Genomic DNA, 24,041 nt, shown 5'->3' with positions numbered 1-24,041 from the left:
CAGTATTCAGTGTCAGAATACTTTGACAAAGTGCTGGATCAGTGCCTAGAGCCCCACCGCTAGTGTGGCTATGAACGAGGCATCTTGACAGGAAACACTGGGGTTTTATAAATTTTCTAAACTGAAAACATCATCAAAGTTTGATCACATGGTTTGATCTTTGCATAGATACATAAACAAAATTCCACACAGAAAACATGGAAACTTTCTATAAATTAGGTGATTTAAATAAAGATTTTTTTTAAAATTCTTTCTGCAGAACAACAAGCCGCTCTACTCATTTGAAGATAACTCGGATTACGTGTACGATGTCATGTGGTCCCCGACTCACCCTGCTCTGTTTGCTTGTGTGGACGGAGTGGGCCATCTCGATCTGTGGAACCTCAACAACGACACCGAGGTTATTACACTCCTACAGACACATTCCACAGCACGGCCACGTCTCATCACATCTATTTTAAGTCTATCAGTCAATCTGAATTTGACGTTTATCGAGGACAGCACAGAGGTCTCCACTCTTCTAACTGGTATTTTCTGGTGGTGTTGTTTCAGGTTCCCACTGCCAGCAGCACAGTAGAGGGTAACCCAGCCCTCAACAGGGTCAGATGGGCTCACTCTGGCAGAGAAATTGCTGTGGGAGACTCCGATGGACGAGTTTGTGTGTATGAAGTTGGAGAGGTGAGCAGGCATGACTCAGCTTTTTACCAGTAAATCTCTCTGGACTCTTCAGTATTTTTTTCGTTAAATCGCTGAAACATGTTGTTGCAGACATGATTCAGCCTCTTAGCTGCTGTGATTTATACCGTAATGATTAACAGAACAACGAAACACAGCGCGAGTGTCTTGTCGATTAAATTCAAACAATTTCTTGTGGTTTGAGTATGTAATGAAGCCATTGTCTGCAAATATGTATATAGACCATTACCTGCGTTTGAAATGTGAGTCATGCCTCTGTTGTGCCCCCGCAGCAAATTGCGGTTCCACGAAACGACGAGTGGACCCGTTTCGTTCGCACTCTGGCAGAGATCAACGAGAACAGGGACGACGCAGAGGAGCTGGCAGCTCAGCGCCTGGCTGCCTGATCTGCTCGCCGTGGACGAGATGTTTAAGGGACCAGTGGCACGCTTGTTAATACCAGCCCCCGTTTTTGATGGAAAGAAAGGATGGAGGTAAAGATGACGCTTGGATCAGAAACGGAAAGAAGTATGGACATCTCTTGATTTCTTACACTTTCTTATTTGGGACAACTCTGCCTTCTCAGTTAGCTGGACCGTCACCAGTCTTCCTTGGAATAACACAAGTGACAGGGCTATCAACCTCAGACACTAACATGAAGCCATATTCACAAACACAAACCAGTCGTCCTTTCTTCAACCAGATGCCTTAAACTTTAATTTGTATCGTGATTGTAAAAATCCCGCCTGTCTTTGTTTAGGGCATGTGAACACCAGCCTTAATTTTGAGTTTTTCAACCCTAATAGGTGCTCCCCTCCACATATTCATGACAAACACTCATAGCCGAGCTCCATTTTCACCAAAGTTGTAGTAAAGCAATCACATCTTTAAACACCCAGGAATGTAAACTTATCACTGTAGCCCATGCTGTCATTCCCATTCCCTTTAGACTTGATAACCTAAATATTCACGTGTTTGTAAAATACTGAAATGTCCAAAACCCAAATGTCTTTCTACTTATATATTCTATACTGCATCAGTTTTCACTTAATCAGCATAGCTGGTTAGACCTTGAGATAGTTGGAGTATCCTCAATGCCTAAGATGATCATGCATGCTGTAACTGCTCAGTGATTCCTCAGAGATCTGTAACGTACAGGATCTGAACAGAGATTGTTTTTGTGAAGAATCTCAAACCCTGGTGTCAAAACTGAGAATGTACTTTTCACACAGTAGAAACAGTTTGAATGATTTATTTCAATAAAATACAATAAATACATTTAAATTATTTCCCAAGTCCCTGGTCATGATTTCAAAATGAACACTTTTGAAAACATCTGTACATCCTTGCGTCTCTGAAATTGAACTGACACATGCACACCAAAGCTATTGCACACCAGAAAATGCAGTTACAATCATTCGTAATGCCATAATGTCCCTCTGTAGAGAAGTACAATATGTACAGTAAAGTTGTGCAAGCGATGCAAAGAAAACGCTATAAAGCCATACTCATGCAGCATTCAAAGTAAGACAACCGCTCAAATGCATTTAATTGAAACGTGGTTCAATTTTGGGGAAACATAATGACCGGAGGAGCATGCAGCCCTCGCAGTCACGATGAGCGACGCTTTACGAAGCCTCAAGCTCCACTTTGGACTCCACAGCTTTGATTGTCTCCTCTCTAGAAGGCTTGAACTTGGGCAGGTGCAGACCAAACTTTCTCTCCACGCCAGCAAAGGTTGCAGCAGCCAGGTGGTAGCCGCCTACGTGGTCTGCAGTCACGGAGGGAAGGTCTTTGATCATGGGTTTGGGGGTGGGCACAGAGCCAGCAGGACGACTGAGGAGAGAGTCGGATTAGGAGATTCACTTCCAGAAATTCACAAGAGGTACATAGTTGGGCAAACAGGTTTAATGTACTTACTGTCCTCCAAAGTCAACGTAGAACCACCTCTGCAACAGTTCATAGGTCACCAGAGTTACACCAAACTGCGGTGAAGATCTGAAGACGCGAGCTAATGGAAGATAGATTGAAAATTACCATGTGGGATTTAATATTTCTGCAACCACAGCGAGCCCCATTTCCCAGTCATGAAACCACTTACAGGGCTGTTGAGTGAGTTAGAGTGTGTGTATATATGTGTGTGTGTGCACATTTACCTCCTGCGCCCTTCCAAAATGCCCTGAAACCTTCTTCCTTGAGGATCTTCCTGAAGCAGTCGATGACTCCGCTGTATGTCGTCTGGCCTGCTCGGGCCGCCACCTGGAGCCTGGTCTTGATGACATCAGCAGGGGTCACCAGCGAAGCCGCCGGTATACCTTAGGAGACGTTTCACAACAGACGTAATGAAGCGCTTTCGCTATGCACAGATAGTGTCACATTGCGACATCCCTGCCGCAGCATCACGCAGGGCTTGAGATGGGTATAGCTGTATAGTGTGATAACACAAAAACACTGTATACACAGCCAGGCTATTGTGAGAATCGATGGATGGCGAAAGCACAAACGGGGAGGAAATCAAAATGCATTTTTTTTTTTGGAGAAGAAGATGTGACAAAGCCCTCGATTAAACCGCAGCTCGTTGCTGTTTGGACACAGATCCTGAGCTTTCCAGACGTTTACCTGCAATAGCTCCGGCAGTGAGCAGCTGCAGTGGACCCAGCCTTCCTTCCTCGTCTGCCATTTTCTGCTTAGTGTGGGCATAAACAGGGAAGTAGATGGCAGAGAAGGGGATGTCACGCAGGAAGCAAGCTTTGGCTCCCTAGCAGGAAAAAAAAAAACAATTAAAAAAAAAAATATATATTTATATATATATATATATCATGACCGCAGTCAGTCACAGGCGGAGGCAGTGGTTGAGGAGGTTTGTCTAGGGGATTAAGTGAAGCTGTCTTATTCAACCTACAGAGGGGGGCTTTAGTGTTGATGATGGAGCCAAAGAGCCCCAGGCAGAGAGAAATCCATCACACACACACACACACACACACACACACACACACACACACACACACACACACACACACACACACACACACACACACACACACACACACACACACACAGAACACTGCCATGGACCCCGGTGTGGCCGGCTTCTTCTGCCAAGAGGAAGTCAGCTTTTTTTTTTTCCTCTTTCTCTTTAACAAGCCCCACACTGTCTGCTACTCATTAAAATATGGAGTATGAACACATGACTCGAGCTGTGAGCAAACCCACAAGGATCTGGAAAGGAGCAGTAGCAAAGCATAATCTCTCGCTAATTTGCTGTTGGTTGTTGGCCGCAGCTCCTTTTGCATGTTTAACACGGTTTTAGAAAATTGCAAACAGTCAGCAAAAGGACTGTTTGATCTTCAAATTTCTGATCCTGATCTCGATTGCAGTCTGTGTACACATACAAATGTTTGTTCAAATGCAGTAGTATTTCATTTGTGCATCATCACAGCAAAAAAACTCAAATCATATGTTAATATACAGCAGGGGAAAGTGAAGTACATTCACTAAAGCTCAATATTGTACTTGATTTCCTGTTGTGTTACTTTACTTTTATTTCACTACATGTAAAAGGAAAAATACTGTACTTATTACTCCACTATATTTGACAGGTAGAGTTATTTATTCAGATTTGATTTTATGATTTTCTTGAAAAATTATGATGCATGTAACAGGTAAGTAACTCCACCTTAACCTACTGCCACAAGAATGCTTTTTAAAGCCTTTTAAGTTAATAGCAATCCAATAAAATAATCTATAATGCAAAATGAGTACTTTTCACTTTTGACACTTAGTTACATTATGCTGATAATACTTCTGTACTTGTTTAAGGTATTATTTTGCATGGAGGACCTTAACTTCTCACTGTTACGTCGTGGTCTTGCAGCTGTTCCTTAAAAGTAGAGCTGAAATGTTTGGTTGGTTAATCACTTAGCTGCAGATTAATTAGATAAATCTGTTGTTTGACTATTTTAATTATTATTCAAATTATTCCTATGAACAAAACCCAAAAATTCCTGAGTTTCACCTTAATTATGAGGATTTTGCTGCTGTTTTTTGTCTTGTGTGAAAGCAAATAGAATCTCTTTGGGTTTTTTGGCAATACATCTAAAGACGTCACCTTTCTTCCACCAAACTTCTTTCATTGTTATTACATACAGTACACTGAAGTGAGCAGTAAATAAACTCCCCCATGTTGTTAGTGTTGTATCTCAGGAACATAAGAGCACCTTTCACTGCCCTTGTATGACAGTTAACAGAGGTTGATGCTGCAGACGTCATGGTGCTGCAGAGGTTCTGACCTACCTTGTAGAGGCCAAAGAAGCCCAGGTCTCTCACAACACTCAGGGCACTGACCCTGGGACCTGTGGTGATCTCTCCAGCCACCTGCAGACGGATCTTAACGATCTCCAGAGGATTGGTGAAAATCACCTGGGAAGCTCCGGCCTGCGGGACGCAAGAGGAAAAAGACACGGCTGACGAGTGGTTTATATGCACAGATGTAGGTTTCTGAGAATGAGAGGTCACACGTCTGAGGGATGAACTTTAGGTGAAGATGTGCTGATGTGTAAGCATTTCTCCCTAGTAGGAGTTTTCCAATTATCTCAGTAAACTTCAGCACAAAAGATACCTTTTCCTCCGATCTAGTAAGAGAATGGCCTTGACAGGAGGAGGAAAAAGCAGGCATTGATAGAACAACTGGGGTCAGACTAGAGCAGACATCGGGTGAGTGGAAGCCCCGGCTCATGGTTGAAAGGCTCTGACCCTGGCACCGGCCCTCTGCCCCCTCGCATCCCCTGAGGCGCCTCCTATGGCAGGGTGAGCGGCCCAGCCTGGCCTCACCCCCGCACACTTCCCCAATTCACCCCCATTCCCAGGGGAGAGTGCTGAATCACCCAGTCCGGGCAAGCAGTGCCCTAAAGGCGCAGCACCCTCTGACTCAGGCACATTTATCACCCTCCCTAAATCTAATCAGGCCCCAGGATGGCTGCTGGTGACATTCAGGGCAGGGGTCTTATCTGTAAACATCCGAGCAAAGGTCTAAAAAAAGCTCTGGCACATTTAGTCATTTTCAAAGTGGAGGGGGGAATATCCGCTGCACTGAAGATTGATGCATTCGCCCGTCTCTTTTATCTTCTTCAGTACTCTCCTCTGATGGGAGTGATAATTATAAAACCGTCAGACTAACCAGACTTTCAACTTTCATAAAATAACGCAAGGATGTCGTCCAACTTATAGAGAGGAGTATGAATCTCATAGGTCTCAGATGGGGTGCATCTATAGCAGTTAACATTGTGTACTGGAAACATCCTTGTTGTCCTGCGTTGAGACCTGCGCTGTGACCACGCCTCGGGTATGGACCGCGTTGTCAAACTCAATCACGCAGAGCTAGACCCAGCTTCATCCAGGACCCTCCAGGGCCTCTTCCTACAATTACACCCTGACAGGGGTCACGACCCCGCAGACCCGACTCCTCTGTGAGCAACCTGCGGGCTCTGCTGCATGGCCGGCCTGTTTCACGTCAACACCGCCAGTGGAGAGGAGGACTGAAGGAATTACATCTTTAATCTGGTGTTGCACTCAAACATGTGAGATTATTGCAATTTGGCCAGTTTAGAGATTTAGAGTTAACTCTTGTATTCAGGGAGTCCACATGCCAAAAGATTAGTGAATGAATAACTACCAATGGAATTTTTAAAATGAGAAGCGTGTGCTGATAATTAAAAACTTATATTTTAAATATATTACCACAATTAATCAGAATTCCCCATGATTAAAAAAGAGTTTAAAACATGTCTTTGGCTAAAAGTTCAGTTTCTCCATGAGAACTTTTTTAGGTTCCATCATCAACAGATACTAAACTTTTATGCTGTATGTGTATATAGTCAGTGGTGGAAAGTAACTAAGTACATGTCCTTAAATACAAATATGGGGTAATTCTTCCAATTCATGCTGATCTTACACTTTTAAGATATTACAAAAATGAAACAATACATGAAACAGCCAAATGCTACGTACACATTAATGCATCTGTCAATAAGCCAATATAATAATATATAATAGTGCAGCACTCACAGGGAGTATTGTTCTGCATTGGTACTTTTCTTTTTGACACTTTAACTACATTTTGCTTCTTAGTACTTAAGTGAAATTCTCAATGCATGACATTTTTTTGTAATATTATATTATGAATATTTTTATATTGCAGTACATAGTCATTAGAGTCTAGCCCTGTAGGTACTTTAGCATTTATATCATATTAAACATCCAAACAGCAGTGTGAGTGTGTGTGTGTTACATTATATCTAAAATGCTTTCATGTATTTTGATTTCTCTTTTGCTTAATGATGAACTAAAATATTCATCTATTCATCTTATAAATTAATAGGCTGGGTATTTATTTAAAAATCAGGTATTCTATGTATCTTAGTAAACCAGCTCATGATGAACCAAATAGGGTCTTGTGAGCATTTAAATACAACAATATCACAGTAAAAGACATAATTTCCAACACATACCCACATTAATTACTTTAAATCGTGTATATTTTGCACATCTCTCAGGTGCTCCTTTACTTGGTTTTGGGTTCATCTACAGACTGAATTTAAAAGATCTCTAAAGTGATGCTTACACATCCACCAGCGAGAATCTCTGCAGGCAGAGGGATGGTATCATCTTGTGTGGTGAACTTGTCTCTGACAAAATCATTCACCTGGAAAAAAAAAATGGGGGGGGGGGGGGGGGGGGGGCATGCATGAAGAAAAAAGGCAGATGAGACACAATCCCAATCTTGATGGCGGGGCATTAATGTTAACTTGTGGTTGCAGTCACATCTTGATTGCGAAGAGTGCGTTTCTTCCACACTCCATGCATGTTTTTCATTCACAGTCAATGATTCAGAGCAACTTTTTGAACACTCCGAGCTACACAGTGGAATGACTTGCCGTGAGTTTGATAGCTTTCTCCGGGGCAACGCCAATGAGCTGCGGGAGGAGACCTGCAAAATATTATTCATAGATACCATTAGAATACCTGACAGAGAGAGACAAAGTCTGGCTTGAAATGAATGCACATTTCTATCTCTGCTGAATGAATACATCCACTGACAGCTAGAACAATGTAAGCTGCGGGGTTCTTGTGTGCGTAAAACAAACCCATAAATATTTACAGATGTGGATGATACATCTGCTGCACCAAAACACAAAGGTCCCATTGAAAGTGAACAAAAGTCCTAAAATATGACACTGCTGGTGCGTATGGGATCAGCATTGTTCAGGCCTGATCCCACTGATGGCGGGGAACAGAGAGAGCTGTGTGGTCACAGACAAGATCGTGGGGGAGGAGGGGGGAGGCTGGGTGCTACGGTGGCGATAACCGCCATACTGTTTCACCGCCTGTCCTTCATCAGGCCAGATAAACTTCTGAAGGAGCTGCTGAGTGAGCGCTGCTGGTATGCGGCCAGAAAACAGCCGAGCGTGTCTGTCTCGGAGTCAATCACCCTCTTATCATGTGCGAGAGAGGAGGAAGGAAGGCAGAGGGGAGCAGATCAGAGCGGCGAGGAGCTGCAGTGGTGGAGGCAGCAGTAGATGGCAGTCTTGACTTCCTTCGTATGAACATCCCGAGGGTAGAAGTGTTGTATATCACAAGCCTTCAGCACCATTATCACCAGTGGCGCAGGGGCAGATCAGACACTGCTACTACATGAATGGTGCCGGTCATTTTCCCCGGGGAGCTCTCTCCCAGGTACTGAGGTAATGAAAACGCGACCCCTGGGTGTTGCTTTACTCACCGCTGAACAGGGGAGGGCAAAGGTTTCTGGTATCAATTAGCAAACCATGCTGCTGGTATTAGCACACTGACAAATCCTAATGCGTTCCCATCACATGGTTTGTTTGTGGGCTCGCACGCAGATTTCCGTTCCCCTCCCCTATAAAACGTGTGAAGGATTACCTCTATAGAAGCCGAAGAAGCCCTCGTAACGCAACACTTTCTTCGCGCAGTCAAAGCTGTTCTTGTACATCAGTTCTCCTACAAAGGAGCCGGTGGAGCGCTGGTTCTGCATGCGCGTCTTCACCAGGTCAATGGGGTACACAGCCGTGGCACCGGTGGCTACAAAACAGACACATTCATCACTGCTTGTTTGCTTTTTTATTGTAATTATATCAACATTTTTAGCTTGCATGTTATTTCTAAGACACATACTGAAAACTGTGAGGATTAGGGCTGCAACTAACAATTGTTTTCATTGTTTCATCTATAAAATGTAAGACAGTAAAAAAAGGCTCATTATAATTTCACAGAGACCAGGGTAGCATCTTTAAACTCCTTGTTTCATCCGACCAAGAGTCCAAAACCTCAAGACAATTAATTTATTATGACGTGTGGTGAAGAAAACCAACAAATTCTCACATCTGATAAGCTGAAAGTAGTGAATGTTCTGCCTGTTTACTTGAGAAATAACTGGAGCGATCAAGGAAAATCTCCAAAAAGTTGTCTTTTTAAATTAACTTATTAATTTTCTGTTGATAAACTGATCAATTAACTGATTTTTTCAGCTCTAGAATAGAATTTTCGAGCTCTTGGTGCACGCAAGCCACCTTGTCACCAATTCATTTTCTAGTGCCTAAAACAATTGAGTTGTGCAATCAGAACTCTGCAGATATGTTTTTGGAAGGTTGTTTAATGATCACTGAGGAATAAACTGCGTTTGTGTTTAAATATAAAAAAGCAACTGTTATTAAGCTCAGAGTAGGAAGTCTGATGAACTGTCTGGGGAGGCAACGCTGCAGCAAGTTGCACTAAACTCCTGCTCTCAGCTTTACTTCCTATGTCTTGTCTGACATCAAAGGCTGCTGTAATGACTCTTCCCTGAAACATGCAGCTCGGCCAGCACAGAGTCCCGGGCGAGAAGCGGCTCATTATCGCCACAAAGACATGGCGGTTTCACCATGAGCCTCGTGAAATACATCTCTTTTGGATTCCTGCCTAAATTGGCCTTTGCGTGTTTGTGGAGAGCGCACACACACACAGACACACAGACACACAGACACACACACACACACACACACACACACAGGGTCCAAGTGTGTTCCTATCTGAGGGGCAGTTATGTCAGACGTTCCTTGTATCAGTTCCTTCCAGTGTAATTAGACAGGAGATTCCAGAGTGCGGTTCCGGAAGATTTGTGTCATTCCAAAGCTCCGACTCCCAACGACAGCCTGGAGCCATCGGTGGCACGGCAGCACAATGCCGGAGCCTCACATCACAACCCCTCTCCCTGCAGCACAATGGCCGGCCCCGGGGCCTCAGCGCGCCAGTCTGGCCGGCTAAGGTTACCCCTCAGGCGGGCCGGGGGCTCGCCGCAGACATGTCACTCACCTCCAGCGATTGAGCCCAGAGAAAACCTGTAGGCAGACTCTGCAGCCTGGAGCCAGACGGGCCGAGACGATTCGTGAGCGTGCTGTATGGAAGAAAAAGACACCAGCGGTCAAATAATCTGGAGAAAGACATGGGGGGGGGGGTCACTAACACTAACCATGAATCGGCTGGCTATTAAACTATAGCGAACCAGATACATTGTGGAAAGAAAAATGCTCCTCAGCGGCAGAGGAAGACGATGGAATGTGGACATGTCACATAACGTCTGATTCATCATCGGCCAGTATTAAATGTCATGGATGGACCAGCTCTGGATAAACGGCTGTGTGAACCTATAGCTACAGTTTTCCACACATGCTCCACGTGGGAGGCTTAAAGCTAAAGGTCTTCTTTTATTTTCAGTATAATTTCTCTCTTATCCACTTGATCTGCTGGATTGGTGTTTGATGTTGAAAGCGGAGCCCCCTTTGTTTTCACTGTGGTGCAGGGGAACAGATTAGCCCCACAAGCCTTTTCCATGTACAGATAAGCATCTACATGAATATTACACAGTCCGAGTGAGACTCTGCTAAAGCGTGTGTGTGTGTGTGTGTGTGCGCGCAGGTTGAGGCGAGCAACTTCTCCCAGACCAGATGAGGAGGGAGCAGGGCAGATCAGTCTTTTCCTCTTCCCAGATGCTTCCAGCGAGGGGTTGCATGCTAACAAGATCGAGGTCTTGATCAAAGGGTTTAAACAATTAGCCTACTTCCACTAAAGGGCAGGCCTGAGAATTGCAGCATCCCCCCCAAAGGAATCAAATTCCAGACCTCTGAGCATGAGTCCCAGGAGCATGAGCGGCCTGAAAGCTCTGACCACAGCCTGATATAGAGCCGTGTTATCCGGTGGAGGCAGGAACTATTTTGTTCTCCCACATCCACCTTGACTCCCACTCCCCTCCTGCCATTAGCAGACTCTGCTAAAGGCTCCTAAAACTCCTCAAGCCCCACACTGATAAAAGCCTCTTATTAGCTTCTCAGATGTGTGATTGCAGCTGATGCGTATGTGCAGCTCTACTGAATAAAATGGGGAGAGCCTTTCATGGAGAGGAGCAACGCAACAATCCTTTCCTCCTCTATAACTGTAATTGGTGTACTTTTATCTGGGAGTTTAAGTAATGCACTTCACAAGGGAGGAAAAACATGGGCACTCTGCTAATTCAGTGACTGTACATTCCCCCTTTTTCTGCTCCTTTCTGAGAAGGAAGCAGAGGGAGAGGAGGAAAAGGCTCTGATAAAAGGCAGGAGGATGTAAGGCGTATTAGAGGAGTCAATCAGGCTACCTGTCTCTGGGCCTCTGCTTGGTGGTATGGCATGGCTTCTTCCTCCAGCGGGGCTATCCTCTCGATGTCTGCGTGGTTCAGCCGCCTTAAAACACAACAGCAGGGGGGGGGCAGTCAGGCCAGGAAAAAGCAGAGAGCTCGGCATCTACTGCGAGCAGCAGCCAGTGATGTAAGATTTTCCACAGACCTTTTACTGGCATATAACTTGAAGTTACTGCAACTTTAATTTAAGATTATATAAACAGCAGACAAACAAAGCTGGACGAGTGCCCGCGGGCCAGCAAGTAAATGAAAGTGCTTTGTTACGAAATGTTCGAGACACAAATATCCCCCCACTGGAAGCCATGTTTTATGTTTGTCTTGTAAATCAGCCAGTGGAGCCACTGTTGTTAAACTGAATGAGCAATAACTTTATCTTTATAGCCAATAAACAGACCTGTAACAGATTTATTCCATTCATGGCGGAATAAAAACATAACACGGTTTTGTAGAAATGTTTTGAATACACTTGGTGGATTTGAGGACCAGCAGCAGAGCCGACCTGGATGATTGAGTGGACGAAAGTGGAACAGTTCAGTCAATCAAACTTTCATTTCTTTGACTGATTTTGCCACTTTCTACACATTATTTTCTGTCTTTTATCTGTTTATAGGCTTTTAAACTGCTTTTAGCCCACATGCATGGTATCGTTTCTTCAGCATAAACTTGGCTATAAGTCGGACTTCTCATTTTGTCAGTTTAACAAAGAATTACGCTGCCAGGAACCCGAAATACATGAAAAATTACACAGGCACCTATAAAAATGTCCAGCTCTTTAGTCATAATCACTCAAAATATTGTCATAGAGCCGTTCTAGATTGCAAAAAATATTGTTTAACTATCTATGCACACAAATACAGCAGAAAACTGTAGGAAGTAAAACTATAAAGCAGTCTATTTACATGATATTGCCTGTAAATAACTGAAAATATTAATAATTCCCAGTCATAAAAAAATTCCTTTTAAATATTTTATGGTGCACAGACACAAATGAGACACTGCGTGAACGTCAGCACTTTCCACTGGTTTTCTCAGCTTCTCACTACCTGAAACATAAATAAAGCTTTGTTACTGTTTATAAAACATGCTCAGTGTATTCACAGGCACAGATGGCCTCTTACCCGGAGTGAGAGTGGAGACCAGAGAGCTGATACAGGATGTCAATCTCCATCGGGGTGATTTGACCAAACTTATTTGCAGCATGAACAAACTCCTCTGCAGTGAGGAGAAGACGTTAAGTAATGCAAACAGGTCCTCAGTCAATAGAAGCATCAATACATTAAAGTCAAACAGGAAGCTGAGGGGAAATCCACACCAGGAGCCTTGTATCAAATAGTATTTGCAAATACCGTAGCTTTTTTGTTTTAGCGTTATTGGCCATGCTTAACGCTAAATGGGATATACGGAGAAAAGACTTTAAACCATTAAATCAATTCTACCCGGGAGTACACGAACTGAGCATGCAGTCTCTCAGCAGCGCCCGGCATCACTCTTTTATATGTGCTTTATATGCACTTCTTTACTGTTGCCTGCTGAGAAGCTCCATTACCATCAGGTGGTCTCTCTCAAAATAAACCCAATGGTAGTTGTTGAAGGGGAGAAAAGACTTCGTTTTTCACTTCCACCACAAAGAACTTCCTGTCAGGTCCAAGCCTCGCAACCTTCACTTACAAGCCTGCTTCTCTGATCTGGAGCGTGGGGGTGATACAGAGTGCCAGTCAAAAGTCGAGACACACCTTCTCATTCCAAACTATGAATTAACACGTATGGAATTGTGTTGACAAACATTCATGCTCTCCTCTGAACAGCTGATGAGAGATGTGTCTGCTACTTGGACTCTGGAAGCATTTATGTGGCCTCTAATCTGCTGTTGTGTTGGTAATTTCTGAGGCTGCTAAACCTCTCCTCTGCAGCAGAGGCAAGTCTTGGTCTTCCTTTCCTGGGATGCTCCACATGAGAGCCAGTTTTATCAGAGCGTTTGACGGTATACCAAGACTCCCTCTGTGCAACACAACTGACGGTCTCAAACGCATTAAGAAAGGAAGGAAATCCCACTAATTAACTTTTGACAAAACACGTGTGTTAACTTAAAATCACTGCAGGTGACAACCTCATGAAGCTGGTTGAGAGGATGCAAACAGTGTGCAGAGCTGTGATCAAGGCAGAAAGTGGCTACTTGGAAAAATCTGAAACATATTTTCTGCTTTGGTGAACACTTTTTTTGTTTATTGCATAATTTGTTTGGGAGTTTTAGCATCTTCAGTATTAAGGTACAATTTAGAAAATGAAACAATGATGAAAATGAGTGGATGAGAAGTTGTGTCCAAGCATTTGACCGGTAAACTTAAAACTAGCCCATCTGATACGCGGAACAAGAATTATTTGCAAATACTATTAGCCCAAAGTCTTTTCCAGAAGGAGGGAAACCATGGAGAGAAAGGAGAGGAACAGTCTACAGTTTGCATCTCGATGGGAAACACAGTTGGGAGAAGATGTGATTGACGGTTACACGAGGTGATCTGATAACCAGGTTAAAAATGATCATTTACCTTTGTAACTTAGTGCTACAGTAATGTTCCCTGTGTGTTCACTCACACGGGTCTGTCAAGAAAGTTGAAACGTGATCGCACAGCTACATTTCACACATGAAACGCACACATGACTCATTTCGGCGGCGTCAGGCGAGTCTCGCACGTACCTTTGGTGACGAGCGTGTCTCTATACGTGCCGGCGAGGGTGCTGTAAATCTTGCGCACCAGCTCCATGTTGTTGAGGAGGGCGTTGAAGGCGTTGAAGTAGGAGAAGCTGACCATGTGGGAGGTGCCGCCTCCTGCAGCCTAGAAGAAGAGCCACAGTCTGTCATTGCTTCTGTACGACTGAATGACTGCAGCGCTAGAAAATAGAAATCATTGATGTGGATGTCCAAGCTACCTGTAGACTCACTGCAGGTCTTTTACTGTCTTGTTTTCAACCAGCAATAGCTGATTTTTTTTGCCACTAGGGGGCAGTGGCAAGCAGGTATGAACACATAATTGACATATTATCACCTTTAAAGTTAATATTATAAACTTTGTTGCTTATTTATGAATTGAGAATTTATGGAGCGACACTATCGATCATTTGGAGTCATGTTTGTAGCCACCTGACGACTATAAGCCCGACATTCACTCTCTTTCAGCTCTGTTTTTGGTCTCTACCAGCTCCTGAGGGAAATATCGAGCTCTTCAGCTCCTTAAAACTCCCCATGTTGTCCAGTTAACTTAGCTGTCTGCTGTTTGGTGCTGAGCAGGTAGCGTACAGTAGAGCTTTTTCACTGAAAACAGCTGCCTGCTGTGGCATAAATATAATAATAATAATAATGCTGAGAGCGGTGAGAGTGAACCAAAACAATGAAATTGTGGCCATAAAGCTGAGGGGAGCTGCAGATTCAGGTGATAATTCTCTGGAGGTTCTGCACTACGAGCGACTTTTTTTAGCTTTTAATATCAATTGTAGCCACTTTAAATGTCCTGCTGGTGTTGAACTTTTCCTTAAACTCACTGAAACCAGGTTCTCCTCCACAAATGGAGTCAGCATGTGGTGTCTGATGGTGGCCATGATGTCGCTGAAGTCCAAGGCAGTGATGGTGCCACTTTTGTTCTTGTCTTTTTGTGCAAACGCCTGGCGGGCGTGCTCCAACTGCAGCTCCTGCAGCAACAGACACAGAGAGAGAGAGGAGGTCAAGCTGTTAGCTGACAAAAGATGCAAAGAATGTGTTCCTGTGATGAGGAGCATCGCATTACAAGGGAACAGAGAAGCAGAACTTTGGAGGATGAAAGTATAATAATGTCAGTATTGGACAGATGTGAAAGGCAGATGTGACAGTGTCAGACACTTGGCTTTTGTAATCACCGCTGTCTCTCTGGAGACTAATGGAAACCATGTCCTGAGAAGTTTGATCCCGGCGCTGAGCCGAGCGGGTGGCGAGGCGGCCGGCAGGTGTGTCCGCAGGAAGGTGATTCAATATGACAGCCATGCAATCAGATGGGGGTGCAGGGGGAGGCTGACCCCGGGTCAATGTCTGCTGTCAAAGCTCATCACATATAACCGGGGGATCACAGAGCAACGTCACTGCAATTTCCAGCTGTAACTTCGTCTTTACACTCCGGTTCTGATAAACTAATCAGTGGATTGTTGCGGAAGATTAATTCGCACAATGTCGGATGATTATATTGTTGAAAACTAACAATGAAACAACACAAACGTTCTAGTTTTTTGAGCAGATAAAAGCTCCACCTTGTCTGCGCTCACTGAAGTCCGGCGAAATACTGTAACAACCACAAGGTGGCAGAGCCAAGACTCAAATGTAAAACCAAATCTACACGCTGACCCGTACCTTTCTGCATGTGAAGTCATACTCAGTTAGAAGAAATGAAATGTGCTTGGACGTGACAGAAAAACAAGGCAATAATAATGACAGATGTAAATGAAATCCTGCACACACAAGAGTCTTTGGTGGAACGGTGGGAAGCCCTCGTCTAGTATGATAAACCACAAAGTGCTCTGAGGGATCCCACACTGCAGCCCAGCCTGTCTAACCCTCGGACCACCCAGCTTCTGCCTTAGACCACAGCCCTCGACTCCAAACCAGGTCCCTCCCTGACCGTACTGCTGCTGCCGAACAGCACGCAGGCTTTAACGGCACAGAGGTCTCAGTGAGGTTCAGGCAGCGACCAATAAAGCAAAACAACGACGTGAAGTGTCTTAATGGCACACTGGGCTACCGCAAACCACGAGGACAGCTGAGGAGATGAAACACTAAAAGATGCAACTCCACACCACAACCCCATTATCTTAAGAGATCATTTATGGCATGTGGTTCACGTTACGTCATTTTCATTTGCCCCTCAGCAGGATGAAAATGCCTCACCACAGGATGAAGATGATCATTGTGAATGGTTTCACATTTATTGATGCAGATTTTCTAAGATGTTGAAGAAAAAAAAGCTGAAAATGCATTCTGTGCCCTGTTTTGTAGCATATTATGTTGCATTTACATACAAAACTGAATATCTGTATCTCTTATGAGCTGAGGGGCAATAAATTTACACTGTACTGTACCATCCTGACAAGAAAAAACCTTTCACGTGGTCGGGTGCGAGCAGTGGTGGGAAATTGTGGGTGGAAGAGGCGTCACATCTGTGTCACCAAGCAAACGTTACAGCCAGTGGCTTCAGTACATCCTGTCATGATTTGGGGTTTGTTTTTATTTCAGCTCTTGTTTCAGTTCCAGGTTTTGCTCTAATACGTGTTGCAGAAAGCAACATTAAAGGAGCATTTTGGTAAACACACTTATTCGCTTTCTTGCCCAGAATTAGATGAGAAGATTGAAATCACTCTTATATCTGACCATTATATTGATGATAATAATGAAGCTGGAGCTGGTTAGCTTAGCATAGCATAAAGACTTTTAAAGTGGGGTAGGTGTGGAACTAAGAGAAGGAGGGAAACCAAGAAATATTCTGTCACACACAGATTGTACCGATTAAACGAACGTGATATAGGGCTGCAAATGACAATTATTTTCGTTATCAAATAAGCTGCCGATTGTTTTCTCAATTAATCATTTACTCTATTTAATATCAGAAAATAAATGTTCATCACAGTTTTCACCAACAACACGACAAAGTCTTCCTGAGTCCATGTACAATCATGTGTTCACTAAGTGTTGAGCCTCGCTCCATCCTCGCTTGTGAGCGACTGAGCCTTTCCAGGATGCTCCTTTCATACCCAATCATGATACTATCACCTGTTACTGATCAACCTGTTTACCTGTGGAATGATCCAAACAGGTGTTTTTGGATGATTCCACAACTTTCCCCAGTCTTTTGTTGCTCCTGTCTCAACTTGTTTGAAACATGCTGCTGCATCAAATTCAGAATAAGCAGATATTTACAAAAATCAATGAAGCTGATGAGGTCAAACATTAAATATATTGTCTTTGTATGTTTTTACAGAGTGTCTCATCTTTTTTTGGAATTGGGATTGTAATTCATTAGCTTTGAGGGTGCTGGTAGGCAGATTTTAATTTTTTTACAATTGTTTTTAACCTGCGACAGAGCCAGGCTACCTATTTCTAGTCTTCATGCTAAGCTAAGCTAAACAGCTACTGGTGGAAGCTTCATAATTATGGTACAGACATGAGAGCGGTATCAATCTTCCCATCTGACTCTCAGCAGCAAAGAGAATAAGCATATTTCCCAAAATGTAAAACATATATTCATTTTACTGTAAATGTCAGACTGCTTGTCTGTGACTATTTTATCATGCAGCTCAGTGTTTCTACCTGCAGAAACTGGGTGAACTCTGTGTAGCTGAGGTTCTTGTTTCTTTCATGGCCAAAGTGTAGCCTGATGAACTCACAGTCCCAGTTGAAGGGAATGTGGTGATGAACTGTGGTCTGGCTGAAGATGTCACGTACATTCTCTGAAAGAGTGAGACATGAGTGAGCAGTAACAAGAGACAGAGGGAAAAACATGCAAGATGCAATTCTAACATCTGTCTCACACCCTCGTTCCATTTGCAGTGAGCCTCGTTAAAGTAGAGCAAAGAGTCCATTTGGACGGCGAAGCAGAATAGGCTGTTTGACAGTCCCACTCCTTTTACATTTTGAGGGTTTTGAGTCCATCCAGGAAATTTTCAGTATAAGCACCGCTCTCAATTTCAGCCGCCTTTATGGAGGCCCAGTGCACAGAGAGCACGTAGCAGCAGTGTCTTTGTAAGACTCTGCATCTCTTGGTTTCTGACATGCTGGATTCATTTCCCCTCATGTCAGACGGAGCTGGTTATACTGTGATCTTCCAAGCAGCCCGCTTGCTGTGCTGCCTTGAGATGAGACTTTAAGAATACAAGCTGCCAGCATATGTAATGCATAAAAAAAAGACACGGCTACTGCTACATTTATTGACTGCACATGCTTTAGCAAGAAAAGTACTTGCGACAACGTTCAGTGTTACACTCAAGCGCGCCACTTTCTGTCAGTGTCGTTTTCTTTTACTTATCCATTAAAACTACAACATAAAGCACCTGAAATACCTTTCATTAGCTGCAGCAAGTCAACAGCTTCAGTCACACAGTTATTCAAATATTATGCTACTTAAACTACACTGTATATACATAAAATGAAGCTTAGTCTCCTGTAGGTGAGCATGAAGCACACTTCCACACCAGCATGCTGACATTAACCTCCATGTACATACCAAATGAGATGTTCCCTGTGCCAGTCTTGTCAAACAACTGAAAGGCAACTATGAACAGGGCATCTGGGGCACATAGTACTGATTCAAAGGCCAGAAACTCCTGGAAAGAGATCAGTCTGTTTGGACAAGAAAGAAAGAGTGCTATCTGAACAAAGGACGTATGTATCTTTGACAAAATCACAAAAGCTACATCACAGCCTATCCTGGAAAAAAACATTAAACACAGAGAAGGACGCGGACTGATCGAAGGACAGAAAGCAAACGCAGTGATGTGACACTAAACCTGTTTTCCAGCTAAGTCTCAACGTTCATCCTTGACCTCCGAAGCAGCATCTGACAAAACAGTTTTCACCAACGACAAGGTCCATTTAGCAGCTGTTCTGGGGTTTTCACTCATATCACATGATCTTCATCAGCAAATGGAGTTTGGCCAGTTGCCACAGAAATAGTAGACGTTCAAATCTCCAGTGTTGTCTGAGCACTTAAAGGACTTCCTTCCATGGTGTCTGAACACCTGAGCTGCAAAGTTCATTCTGTTATATTTCTCTACATGTTTCATTATCATTTATAAATTAGAATGAAATTTGAAGATCAACTTTGAAGAGGATGTGGACAAGAAGTCCTTAATATGCTCAGAAAATATGAGAATTTGAATCTAAGCACCTTGTGGTATTTTTTCTTCATTCTTCAGCTGTTCATGAGACACAGTGGAAGTCTACCTGCTGCTCTAAGCTTTAAATAAAGGTGAATATATCTGCAGGTACTGCAGATATATTCTGGCTAACCTTACTGGATTTGAAATCGACCAGCTGTAGGTGTAAAGCTGACTGATAATGATACGAATTGTGAGGTGTCAGAGAGGCCTTAAAGGTTAATTGCTGCTTGATCATGTGATATCCAGTAGTTTTTGACTTGAAAGTACCTCATGAGCCTGGTGAAACAGGAATACGTGGTTGACTTTGCCATGAATACTCATGAATAAGAGCTCAACACACACAATTAAGAAAACATTTTCACCAATTTCACAACACATGAACAGCATTTAGAAAAAATGGTGCAAATCAAGACAACACAATCAAATACAGAAAACAATCAAGTACAGAAAACACAACCAATTAAAGAAAAGACGACCAAATACACAAAAAACAACCAAATACACAAAAAACAACCAAATACACAATATACAACCAAATACACAAAACACAACAAAATACACAAAACACAGCCGAATACAGAAAACACAGCACACTCAAGAAAACACAACCAAATAAAGAAAACACAACCAAATACACAAAAAACAACCAAATACAGAAAACAATCAAGTACAGAAAACACAATAAAATCAAGAAAAAAATGACCAAATACAGAAAACACAACCAAATAAAGAAAATTAAAAGAAACACTGCAAGTAGCACAGACAACAATTGAAACTGTTTCCAGGGGACACCTAAAGTGATGAACGCAGTTGGGACACGCTTGTTGTTGCCATGGTTTGAGACTCATGACGTCGAAGTCAAATATCCATCGGTCCATATCCATAAGCCCTCAGGCCCACCGTACATAAAAGCTAAATTTAGCTGGTTCTGAATGGGTGGGAGTAAAGGGGGGGAAATTAGATTTAACGTTTTGACCAAGTCATCAGCTTATTGTTGCAATAAATGTACAGAAGTTTGTGAGGTTATCAGGAATACATCAGCAGAACGTGTAATGACATAACGCGAGTACATGTAACACAACATAATCCTCACGTAACAGCTCAGAAGGCACTGTTGTGCACTTCCGTCTGTTAAGACTGACACAGTTGTTGTCTTGTGTAATAATGCCCATTCATGTTGTGTAGTATCGTGTTGACAGCATGTTATCTACAAATTCGTGTTTCAATTGGTTCTGGCATTGCACTCAGGACAACAAATTCTGTGAAGTGATATACACTTTCATATACATTTAAACCAGCTGCTGAAAAATGAATGGCAGTCAATGTGCAAAGAAACACCAGGAGGCTCTTTTTTCGGGACTAAAAGACTATTAATGATGTAGTAAAAGAGCTGACGCTGGGAATTAAAGTGAGAGGAAACTTACAAAATTCATAATCAGGATTACAAGACATGTTGAGGAAAAACAGACATAAACAGGAACAACTGTTAATCTACATGGATCAACATATCTCAGCATCAACAGAGGACTTCCACAGCAACGTTGCTTACTTCACTGTAGGCACTCACCCATCCTTGGTGGTGTCAGCCACTCCAGCTATCAGCTCCACAGTTTTGGGATTATGCTGAGGCTGTGTATGCAAACCCAGGTAACTCTGCACAAAGTCCCTGGGGGTCATGTAATGCTCTCCATCATCCACCACACTGGCATACTGCAGAGGAGACGCAGACAGAGCTGTAAACAACACAGATGTTCAATGTCTAATAAAGTGTATTTTAAGATTAGGAATCAGTAGGGTAGAATACCCATTGTGTGCATAGAAAGAAAATGAGTACTGAATGTAATGAGAGAGAAAAAAAACAACCAATAATAAATAAACACATCTGCTTTTATTGCAAGTTTCTCGATTGGTATCTCTTTTCTTTGTGAAAACAAGGTCTTTGTATGCAGTTTTCAATGCAGCACATATGGTTTGCAGTTTACTGGCCCTACACAGTAATTTACATTTATACAATGCTTTGCTGAATCCCATCAGGACAAAAAAGTATTGAAAAGCATCAGGCCCTTTCAAATCATTGCATTCCTTCGACTTCATGTAAGACAGAGATACACGTCTCCTTGCACTAGATACAAGCACATCCATCTCACAGAGAGATGAAGGAGATGCATGATAACGTTCGAAAGGAAAAACATCAGATACACAACCTCCAGTATGGGTGGTGCATGCTGTCCTACTTTAACAAATATATCCTGCAATGCATTACATGTAAAAACTATGCTCATGGGTGGTATTTTGGTGATAGGGGAAGGGTGTGTAACTCTTCTAACCTTTGTTTGAGGGCTGTTCAAAGGCAGGCTCTCGTTTCAGGAACACCCTGTTCACACTCCGACACTTACACATCCACACCTGGAAGCTGCCCAGTGGTCTGCTGGCCACTGAGCAGCTCCGCTGTGCTGCTCTTTCACTTCCAGGGCTTTCCAATAATAAGCCCGTTCCTCCGACCTTTAAGCCACTACTACCAAAACTCAGGGTGAGCGATATGGATAAAGTCTTATATCACGCCATATGTCATTTTATGTTGATATATCTTGTGTTTTTGGCATGAAAATTACTTTTAGGTATAAAATGCATGTGCTTCTGCATTGGCATGGTAAACTGGCCCTGGCCTTTTCCGTTCAGACTGTCTCGTCGAAAAGATTATAAGACCTTGGGTTACTTTGATGTCTCGATACACTGGATTGAGACTGGATTCTGTTGTTAAGACTAAATATCTAAGCAGAGCCAGACACACCTCTATTTGTGACCTTAGTTTCTTGGGTATTGGAAAGACTGTTTGTCAAGCAAACTCCATGCCACAACAGTTATGTGGGGTCTGTTTCCTGCAACCAATTATTTCAACACTAATGAGTGTTATATATTCACAAAAATTCATAGAGACTGGCCTGAAAGTGCAATTTAATTCATCAGTAATAAACTAAATTATCTGAAAATTCAATTGAGTGGCCATTGATGGACACAGTTAGCAAATGAGAATGTTTATTTTGGCTAATCTAGTGATTCAAATAGCTAAAAAATCAAGGCGCTTTATCACATTAATGCAAAAAAAAATCCCACTGTTCTAATATTACCAGAAATCAGCCCTTATTGATTTGCAATGGCCTGAATATCCAAAAACTGTAGCTCAGCAGTTAACACGTTTCAGTCATCTCACAGCATATCATCATAATGCCCAAACTGCACACCTTAATCAATAATCATCACCTTGCAGACACTTCACTGAAGCAAAACATGCACAGCCGGTGCAGCACTGTGCTGAACCTGCCATCTCAGTCAGCCTTTAAGACGTAAGGTCATTTTTAGAGCCTGGGTTGGGTTTCAAGTTGGAACAGAGATAGCTCTGGAAACACAAGCGCCACATGAACTGGCAACAGAAAGGCCACGCTCGTGGGTCTGAGCCAAGCTCAGATAGAGAGAGCATGAGATAAACAGAGAAAGAGTGTGGGAGGAGACCTTCACGCCAAGTGTTTTCAGGGCCACAATTCAATGCACTCTGCTGAATTAATGTTTTAAGTGAAAATATTAATTCCAAGCAATTTATTGCCACATTACTCCATCACATGATTGTGTATCCATTCACCCTCACAGTAGGCCTCAAGTAGTTCGTAATCAAATTATACAGGCAGTCAGAATGAGCTTCCAGTAATTAACTCTTCCACCTGAATATGCATTAGAAATTACACAGCCCTCTTATAGTGGAGTCAAGAGATGCCGAGGGACCATAAGGCGACTTGTACCTCAAACAGACTCCCCTCTATCCCCTCTATCAGGAACAAGTTTATACTCCAAACAAGACCTGTGGGGGTAAACAAACCTGCACACTAAAGGCAGGGATTTGTGTCTTTGAGGGGCAACCGGCAGACTTTGATGCAAAACTCATGCTGAAGATGGAAACACACACATACACGAGAAGTCAAAGCGAGGGGAGATTCTCTGTTGAAGCCGATCCAAAATTAGTGTGTGACCTTTGTTGAACTATGTATCCCAGTGGACACCACACAGAAAACTACTCGCTGACTGCAACACGTTCGTAGACTTGTAACACGGTTTCTCTATGTGTTTGTGTGTTGCCATGCAGGCTGATGCTGCAAATGTTTTGTGAATCTTACCTTTAGAAAAATAGTCTTCAAATCATGAGGGTCGGCTCTTTTTGTTGCTTGCACCTACAGCACACAAGTTGACATGACATGACAAGTCAGATTACCACAATGCTGCCGACAGTTAAGGCTACTCAGTGTACTATGCCATAGCTTTTAACCAATAAAGTGAAGTTCAGGCTGTCGCTGATTTTTACGCAGTCGGCTCAGCAGGATCGATCACGCACGACTGTGACAACAACCAGCCTACGGCACCATGCATGTGAAAACACTGCCTCCGCTGAACCCGCTTCAAGCCACATCTCTCTGATACACACATGCAACAGAGGAAAGAAATTACAGTTGTCTCTGCGAGGCCGGCAGAGATGCGCCCATGCAAAGACGCAGAGATAACAGAAAGGGGGACTCCGCTGCATCTAAGACAAGAGCTTTAAACCCACGCGTCCGCACCGACATGCTGTCCTCCGCCTTCGACGAGCCGCGTTACTGCCTGCAAAATTATTATCTGATAAGAAATATTGACGGAGTCACCTTGACCGCCATGCTGGGTGTGACGTCAGCTGCAGTGGACTAGCGCACGCGCTGGGCATCGGGAT

The 24,041-nt window shown here is 43.2% G+C and overlaps 2 protein-coding genes across 5 annotated transcripts in view; one reads left to right on the top strand and one right to left on the bottom strand.

The window, feature by feature from the left end:
• LOC121615922 (dynein, cytoplasmic 1, intermediate chain 2a) overlaps positions 1 to 1,985 on the top strand; it is an 18,722-nt gene extending 16,737 nt beyond the window's left edge. For all 3 annotated transcript variants that reach the window (XM_041950450.1, XM_041950451.1, XM_041950452.1), the window contains 3 exons: positions 260 to 400; positions 553 to 678; positions 969 to 1,985. In XM_041950450.1, coding sequence (XP_041806384.1) covers positions 260 to 400; positions 553 to 678; positions 969 to 1,082 — 381 coding nt within the window. In that variant the 3' untranslated portion in view covers positions 1,083 to 1,985. The remainder of the gene's footprint in view (positions 1 to 259; positions 401 to 552; positions 679 to 968) is intronic.
• LOC121615921 (calcium-binding mitochondrial carrier protein Aralar1-like) lies at positions 1,930 to 24,041 on the bottom strand. 2 transcript variants are annotated; one of them, XM_041950448.1, is made up of 18 exons: positions 23,977 to 24,041; positions 23,458 to 23,511; positions 20,859 to 21,001; positions 18,637 to 18,752; positions 17,724 to 17,863; positions 14,939 to 15,085; positions 14,097 to 14,235; positions 12,520 to 12,613; positions 11,360 to 11,444; positions 10,042 to 10,123; positions 8,614 to 8,772; positions 7,608 to 7,660; positions 7,295 to 7,375; positions 4,969 to 5,109; positions 3,295 to 3,433; positions 2,832 to 2,990; positions 2,596 to 2,686; positions 1,930 to 2,511 (listed from the first exon to the last, which is right to left on the bottom strand). In XM_041950448.1, the coding sequence occupies exons 1-18, from the start codon at positions 23,986 to 23,988 to the stop codon at positions 2,304 to 2,306; spliced, it is 2,043 nt and encodes a 680-aa protein (XP_041806382.1). In that variant the 5' UTR covers positions 23,989 to 24,041; the 3' UTR covers positions 1,930 to 2,303. The 2 variants fall into 2 exon arrangements, with proteins under 2 accessions (XP_041806382.1, XP_041806383.1); XM_041950449.1 differs by lacking the exon at positions 23,977 to 24,041 and adding an exon at positions 23,896 to 23,914.

Source organism: Chelmon rostratus, chromosome 13, assembly GCF_017976325.1.
Source record: "Chelmon rostratus isolate fCheRos1 chromosome 13, fCheRos1.pri, whole genome shotgun sequence".
NCBI classification, from domain to species: Eukaryota; Metazoa; Chordata; class Actinopteri; order Chaetodontiformes; family Chaetodontidae; genus Chelmon; species Chelmon rostratus.
Note: the sequence above shows the minus strand (reverse complement) of the source record. Positions and strands in the feature narration are given on the sequence as shown.

Excerpts from the sequence above, each read along its gene's own strand:
- LOC121615921 (XM_041950448.1), bottom strand. Across the intron at positions 18,753-20,858 it reads GCTGACACCACCAAGGATGG|ACTGATCTCTTTCCAGGAGT; the intron begins GTGAGTGCCTAC and ends TTGTCCAAACAG. Across the intron at positions 5,110-7,294 it reads AGATTCTCGCTGGTGGATGT|GCCGGAGCTTCCCAGGTGAT; the intron begins GTAAGCATCACT and ends TGCGTCCCGCAG.